At 38.5% G+C, this 8,801-nt stretch overlaps 1 protein-coding gene across 1 annotated transcript; it reads left to right on the forward strand.

Annotated features, from left to right (window-relative positions):
- Positions 1–7,879: 7,879 nt before the first annotated feature.
- LOC111026355 (troponin C-like) lies at positions 7,880–8,491 on the forward strand. The gene has a single exon (XM_022304413.1). The coding sequence runs from the start codon at positions 7,880–7,882 to the stop codon at positions 8,489–8,491; it is 612 nt and encodes a 203-aa protein (XP_022160105.1).
- The last annotated feature ends 310 nt before the right edge of the window (positions 8,492–8,801 follow it).

Raw genomic sequence — 8,801 nt, forward strand, 5'->3', positions numbered from 1 at the left:
CAAATGTTTTTTTTTACCTAGGTACATACATTTAATCAAATCAATAAATTATATAATTAAATCATTATTTGGTTTAGTATTTACAGTGCTATTACATTTAACAATGTTTAATGAAATGTCTTATAAGTTATACGTAATATTATAATGACATGTAAACGCAATAAATGTTTCGGCATCATTATATTATTATAACAGATACCTGTGTATTGGTAATAAATCTTGAATATTAATTGTGTTAATTTTTTTTTAAAGATTTAATGACGGAATCTTTTAATCTATAAAAACTAGGATTCTACATTCCCTCACAAGTTTGGTATGCTAAGGGAGTGGGTGCGTGACATTTTATTGTTTTGCAGTAAATTTCATTCAAGTGTCTTCGCTGAACACTGACAGCATTTATTTAAATTTTCCTAAAATAGCATGCTACTCATTCAGCACTCTTTCCTGGGTACGCCACTGCTCTGTGCAGGTGTAGGTACCTACAATACAGTTGTATTGTGAAGCCCGCGGTATATAAATACAAAATTAAAATAGAATACTCACCTAAATAACATTATACTGCAAAATACCAACTATATCATATACTTTATATTTTAATTTTTTTTTTTTAAACATCACGTTGCAGCGATCAACGTAGAATAAAATGAATTATAGGGCAAGAGGAATGAGGACGTTATGCATTTATTCAAAATGAACCCCTGCATACTTTAAAAGTTTTACGTACTCGATAAGGGATACAAACAAAATATGTTTAATACATTCAAAACATCATATGAATGTATTTTGTCAGCAGATCCAAAATAAAAAAAAATTGTTTATACTTATATTTATTAATATTTGAATGTTCGTTTACAATCCTCCATCTCTCATACATAACTATAACCGCACATAGGTAGATACAGCACACGTGATGTAGTTTTCATTTTCTTCTGGTAAAAGCTCATTAGTGTGTGTGTGCGTCTGTTTTCGCATGGTCTGGTATAAAGGCAATGGAGTATAAAATAATAATATAAGAACATATAGGTTTTGACATCATATAGGTGCAGTTTTACGATATTATATTGAGCCCTACAAAAAATGTTCTCCACTTAAAAACGCAGATTTATTTAAATTTGTATCAATTTACAAGCCGAAAGCTAGCTATTACACCGATGATCAAGCGCACACACAATGCAGTGTAATTTCGTCATTATATTTTTAAGATTTTATTTTATTGAATTGTGTTCCTACGAAGTTAATAGTTAATACATTTTTTTAAATATATTCTGAAATAAGTATATATAGTGTATACAATATAATTATTTTCCTCGCGCGTTTTACTGCAAATTAACACAAATAGCAATGCTGCACAGTATACGTCTATAATACCTAATGCATACTAAGCAATGATGAAAATCGAAGTCTCTTTCGCAGAGATTATTCGTCAAGGCGAAGCGGTTGGTGCGTGCAGGGCAGCAGGTTAGTTGACAAAAAAGTTAAACAATATCATATTATAGGTACGTACGTCAGTCATATAACAATGACGACGATATCATAATAATTTAACATAATAATATGTAACACACATTTTTTATATATATATATATTTTTTTTTATCACAATAGATGCGGAAAAAAATTATATCTTACACGTACCCGCATGTACAATAATAATATAATACTAAACCCACGCGCAGACGATCCGAGGACGTGCGCAGCTCAGACGGACGTACGCGAGACGAGCATCGAACCGGTCGTTTGGAAAGTGAAATACGACCGACTTCGGAGGTTAGGCAGCAGCCAAACATATATACTATATAATAATAATAATAATAATAGTAATAATAATAATAATAATAATAATAATAATAATAATGATAATAATAATACGACATCATGTGCCTATATAATATTATTATTATCATATTATGTACAACTACGAGTGTACGCGCACGTAAGCTGCAGCAGTGAGCACCGTGTACCTACCCATCGCGTCTCTCCCCGGCTCTGCGGCGTGTAGGCAGGTGTAGGTACCTACCCATATAATAATATGAGCTTTTAGTATTCCGTCGTCGTGAGTCCCATTCGGCGGGACCGGTAGTCGCCGGCCGTTTGTGCGTCTGCTGCAGCCTACGTAAACGCGCGTACCAAGTTTATGTACCTACCTACCTACCTATAATAATATAATATTTACGTGACCGCAATGACAGAACCGGATCGGACCGGGCACGTACGCGAGAGCACATAGAAGCGTAGCACCGCGACGTGTATGCAGACACATGGCTAGGTATGGGTATGCGCCATAGTGCGAGTGTGTGTGTGAAGGCAGATAAGTAGCCAAGTATAGGTACCTATACTCACACGAGTCAAGTGTGTGCATGTGTGTGTGTGTGTGTGTGTGTGTGTGTGTGTGTGTGTGTGTGTGTGTGAAGATAGGTAGCCAGATACCTAGCTATATAATAATAATAAGTGATGTACGAGACAAACTCGAATGCCATACGCGTATGCCGTATATATATATATTTATTTTATTATTTGGCGCATATACCACGTCCTATCCGCGGTTATCAGCAGCTGCTATCACGTATACAAGTTTCGTCCTGTTGGACGTCGGCCAACAGGTGAGCATAAATAATATAATAACATTTAAATTGCTATTATAATAATATCGCTGTTGTTATAATATTATAGGTATATACCTTTTATTAGGTATTATATTGCACGAGCGCGCATCATAATAATATAATAATAAATAGTGTTGTTCCCTCCCCTCACCCCATCAACACGTCGCCGAACCATAGATCCTGAACTCGACGTGTCTTCCACACACGAGCCCTCGCCGAATATATTATAATATAATATTATGTTATTATAATAGCGGTGTCAAATATGCGCGCGTCGGGACCAGATATAAGACGATTGAAACCGTTTAACGTAACGATTTTCGTGAAATTTATAGCCACATCCGGTCGAACTATATATGAGTATAATATATAAGTATAAACAATTGTACAATATACGTGCCTCCCACCCCCAATAGGGAAAAGTGCAACAAAATATATCCGAATTTAAATTTATCTCATACCTAAATAATAATGCATGTGACTAGGTGAGTCGACCTGCTATGAGATGTCAAAAATATAATGAGTTAAATGCTTAAATGAGATTATTTATTTCGTTGATTAGAGTACGCAATTAACCTCACAACTTCACAAGGTACATAATACTAATTATATACACTAAGATGCGGACAAATATGAAATAGACCAGAAATATATTATTTAGGCGTATCCGAGAGATTATTAATATACATAAATCTTTGACTTATTTCCCTGTAATATTAAACATATTCAAAAAATTCATCATCAATAAACAACATAATATAGTATTATAGTGTCTACTCTTACCAATGCCTTACGACACTCAAATACACCTCCTGGCAATCACCTTTTTAAAATACCCAACCATATCAACCAAAACAGGAAGTTCCGGGAAGGTAAAATTACTGTTTCCTGATAAGAAGATCCGATCAAGAACAAATCATTAATGATTTGTTGTTACGGTATTACAGTTAAAATAAAATTATTGTATACTAAGCGTAGTTTGCGTATATCTGATTAGCGTGAGCAAACTATAATATGGTAGTAGGATGTGCGGCTGATAAAATGTGCCCCACGAAAATATACACGCCAATTAATAAATGATCATACCTCACATGCCCTAAAAAGTTCAAATATTTATGATAACTATTTGCATATCATCACTGCATCTTGTATTACCTACCTAAATAAAATAATAAGTTTTTGATAACATGTTTATTGAATAATATTTACAATTTTATAATTAAGTGCCGTGAACATAGATCGTACCATTCCTATAGCTGTTAATTTTATTATTTTTTCATTCTGAAAAGTATTATTTTTGGAACTTGGTTCATAAATATTACGCTTCTGTCCCAGACCCGCAGGGTATGCCAGCGCACACTATGGTCTATGAGGCATAAGTACTCTGGGCGCACGCCCATTTAACACGGATACAGGGGCGTCATTTCAATATTTGATAGGGTAGGGCACAATAATGACTGGCCCTATAACTTTAACACTTTTAAGTATATATAAAAAAAGAGCTCGCTTCGCTCGCTACCTAGCCCAATTTTTATTTCAAATATTATTTTTATACTTTATAATTTATAAAACACAAACTGTAGCCGCTTTTATTAACATATTACTTATTAAAACATAAATACCTAATCTTAACTCACATCAACATATTATTATAATCTTCAATGTAGTTTACTCTGAAAACCAAATAATTAATAATATTTGTATAATATTAATGATAGATTCCCAATGAAATATGCATTAAAGTACCAAAACTGTGGCACTGTTTCACTAAGACACTAGAGCCCTGCACGGGCCTAACTTTTGAAGTCCAAGCCCGTCCAAAATACAATTTTACTAATGATACCCGGCCCGGCCCGATTTGTTTCACTTGGATATACAGTCAGGCCTGGCCCGGCCCGATTAATTTCTTTTAAATATACAAGTGAAGGACCAGGCCCAGCACGAACCCGATTTCGGTGACACCAAGCACGGCCCGGCCCGGGCCAACCAGGGGACAAGCCGGGCCAACCAGGCCCATGCAGGGCTCCATAAGACACTAGGTACTTAAAAAATTAATTATTAGTCAAACACAGTACACAGTACACACTAACCTAACCTAACCTAAGTCAAATTAAATTCATAATGAAAAATCCAACAATCGTTAGTCATTAGAAAACCCGGCCCGCTTAGACCACCGTGGGCCACCGGCCCATTTGGCTACTTTAAAATCTAGGGTTGGACAAATGCATACTCTTGCCCTCCCCCCAAATGACGCCCCTGCACGGATACCTATTATATTATAATGGTCATTGTATTATACTACTTCTAATACTTTCGATAATACTATTGTATGTCGATTCGTCAGTGAGCCGTGCAGACGATGCGACTAATCGACATTATAAACAATTATATTATATTGAAGAAGAAATGTGTCGGATAAAATATTTTTATAATATATATAAGCGAAAACCTTGCCGTGGTAATGACAATATGACATATATATGCGTGTATAAAATACGTAATGGGCGGGTGTGGAGTCCGTTGGCGAGCGAAACTTTAAAAAAAAAAAACTTGCCAAAGGAAAAATGAGAGGCGCGTTTGCCCGACAGCGATTTCTCAGTATACTCGCCCCACGCCCACTTCTGCTTCACGCATTTCCAAAGTACTGATAATGCAATCAACGCGGTGCGCACGCACAATGAGCGACTGATTATTATTATATGTATTATAATCATTATTGTAATCATAAAAACTCTCACGGTGCGATGAAAAGTTTAAAAATAAAAAAATAAATGTTTGGAAGTAGCGATAATAGTATGTATGTACATAGTAGTCCCTCCCTCGCACCCCTAGAGCGAACCCGGTCGGGGTTTTCAATAGATCACTGATTTCCACACGGACAGCCCTCAACCGTCGACAGTCATCACGGATTATTTATTGGAGTTTTTCGGGACCGTTCTATATATATATATATATAGGTACCACGTGTCCACAAAAACATGGTACACTCTGTAACTTAGTTACCTACTTATATCATTTAGCCCGGCACTATCATATACCTACATATTTTTGAATTTTGTTTTCAACCACTGTGGACCATAAAATCTCTATAAATATTTTAACTTTTGTAATTTGCGCTAGTGTGACAAGTTAACTTTCTCTGTGTACCCTGTTTTGGTAGATACACGTTATAGTATATGTTTTTTAGTATGATAATAATACGATTAATACGTGTAGAACTGCAGCTCTAATATTAGTTATAGTGGTGGTTATGGTGGTTATGCGATGGCGGATCAAAAACTCGTAAATGGAGGGGCGGGAATTCTTAATATTTATATTATGAAAACTAATATAATATACCTGTAGGTATAATGGCGTTATGGCGACTATTGTAGTATAATATGTTTTGACCATATTTTTTGCATAACCGTAATACATAAACAATAAACATCGTATAGGCCCCCCACCCCAAACCTGTAGGACCTCAATAACTTTTCATTCCCCTCCACCCGCTCTACTGCAAAACTATCTATCTATGTAAGTAAACAATGTACAAGTGCCTTCTATTAATGCATATATCTAAGTGAGTTGCTATATACTTAATAATATTATAAGTGGCAAAACTCGTATATACATTATCATGCTTGTCGGGAGGGGGGAACTTCCAAGGATTCATTGCGCCGATTTGATATTGCAGTTTTAATATGATAAACATACCTCTCTATATATATGCCAATTATCGCGACGATGTTAGGTATATCCAGCACGCCACGTCACGTATACTCATCAACAATAGTAACAGGTATACCTAACTATATATAGGTACCGCGGACAAGTCTTCGTCGTCCGGATGAGGTTTTCGGAGCGCTTGCGCACATTTTCCGACTTTTCCCACCGCCTCCGTCATAGGTATAGTCGCATTATACCCATCTATATACATATACATCCACAGGCGACTTCCATCATATTATTGCCACGGGCAGACGCGATACACTCCTCCGTTGGACCTCATTTTCAGCATGCAAACGATGCACATCGGCCGATCCGTCGTATGTATCATTTCCGCCGCCGCCGCGAAAGTCGCACGCGTGTTGGCTCCCGCGTTCTTCGGCACAGACTGCGGCGGTTATTTACCCGCAACTCGGCTCGCGGCGGAGGTCTACTATATAATATATTTATAAATTTCTTCTTTTTTTTCGGCGTATTATTATTCCGTTTCCTCTCTTTCCCCCGTCCCATCGCCCGTCGTCGCCCGTCCAATATGTATGTATGTATTCAGAAATTATTATTCATCGAGTGGCCGCCGCCGCCCTTCCCCGCCGAGCTAATTACCAAGTTAATATACACGCGCGGTATACACTCGCACAACCCTAGCTGCAAGGAGCCGTTGCGTGAAAGGCGCAAAGCTCATGCAAGTTTCATCGTAAACGGTCCGACCCCCAACCCCCCCGCGTACAAAACGATCTCCTCATAAATTCCTCCCCTCCCGGGCGTTGTGCATTACGCAAGCAGCACATCAAAAATCGCACGGCCGAGGTCGACCTCCCTGCTTATATAATAATAAAATATATTATCCCGTAGAATAAAACATATTAGGTACCTCCTATATATATATCTAGCTATGGCATATGGGGGTGGGTGGAAATACACTCGAACACAGCAGCCACCATATCTTCTAATCCCCATAGTACCAAATTATTGGTACAGAAATATTAATTTGAATTTATATAATAGCCATGATGTTATATAGGTCTGTTAAATGACCTTAGAGGTTTAAGCCACCCCGATGCAGTAGCTGCATAGCGTAGAATCCTGCTAAGCCCGAAAATCAAAAATCTTGAATGACCGCCGTCTAAGTTCTCTCGATGTCCTTCATTACGTGGAACGTATAATATCTGTGTTTCTTTATATATAGGTAAATCGACCTATTAATTAAAAAATTAAAGTCGGTCGTGTAAGATCGTGGAAACTATGGTGGTTGCAACTGCTAACCATATTGGTTTAAAAGTTGAGCTTTTAATTTCTTGGTACACTCGGTTGTAACCTAATTATTACATGCGATACCAAAAGTAACTTCCTATCATAATGCGATTTGATCGACAAGACACACATAACGTAGCTGTGAATTTAGTTAATATTTTTGAACACTTCCTATACAATGCTATATATAGGTAGGTACCTACGTCTTACCATTATAATATTTGTTACCTAGGTATTTCATAAACATATATCATAATTTATAGAAAAACGAACGTTGTCGTCGAGAACAAATATTATATAAATTATTCATCATCCGACATGTCTGAACCCGAACAGCAGCCGTCGACGTCGAAACCGTTCCGCGACGATGACGACGAAGAAGACGACGACGACTCGCTAGAACGGCCCGAGGCGGAACCGTCGAAGGAGGACGAGGACGACGTCGCTGTCGACGGACCCACTCTGCCGGCGGAACTGTTGGCCGAGGCGCAATCCGCCTTCGCCATGTTCAGCGACGGTGGCGGCCGGATGAACGTCAGGCACCTGTACTCGGCGCTGCGGGCGGTCGGTGTAGACGCGACCGACGAGGACGTCATCACCGTGGTGGACGAATACGATCCGACCGGCCGCGGCCACATCACCGGCAACCAGTGGACGGCGAGCGTGGCGCGCCGGTGGGTCGAAGACGGCGCGCGGCGGCGGCGGTTCCGCGCCATGCTGGCAGCAGGCGACCCTACGTCCACCGGCCAGGTGACGGTCGACCATGTGCTCGACGTGCTCAAAAAGTTCGACCCAAAGTTGCTGACGCCCGCGGACGCCGAAGAGATGGTGGCCAGCATGGATTTTGCCGGCTTGGGAATGGTCGACTACGACGAGTTCATGGAAACCATGGTCCGACCGACCCCGCTTGACGTACCAACATATCAGTAGTCGCAGGCTGTCCGCGATTAATTTTGTTATTATTATTACTATAAAGTATAAAATATAAAATTATACTGTACTTACGTGTGCGTTTGTATGACTACCCGCTGATCTAGGTATCTAATAATTATATTGCGTTTCAGTGTACTTGACCACGTGAAACAGATATTGGTATCATTGTCATTCGTCATTAGACATTAAGACCTATAGATATCTAAACTATACGGCGATGGAATATGGTTAATAACTTTAAACGGTAATTGAAATCATACAAATGAGAATTTAAACATACATAATATATTTCAGGAATGAATTGAAT

This window comes from Myzus persicae, unplaced genomic scaffold (genome assembly GCF_001856785.1).
Source record: "Myzus persicae strain clone G006 unplaced genomic scaffold, MPER_G0061.0, whole genome shotgun sequence".
NCBI lineage: Eukaryota > Metazoa > Arthropoda > Insecta > Hemiptera > Aphididae > Myzus > Myzus persicae.

Excerpts from the sequence above, each read along its gene's own strand:
- LOC111026355 (XM_022304413.1), top strand. The coding sequence starts at position 7,880 with ATGTCTGAACCCGAACAGCAGCCGTCGACGTCGAAACCGTTCCGCGAC.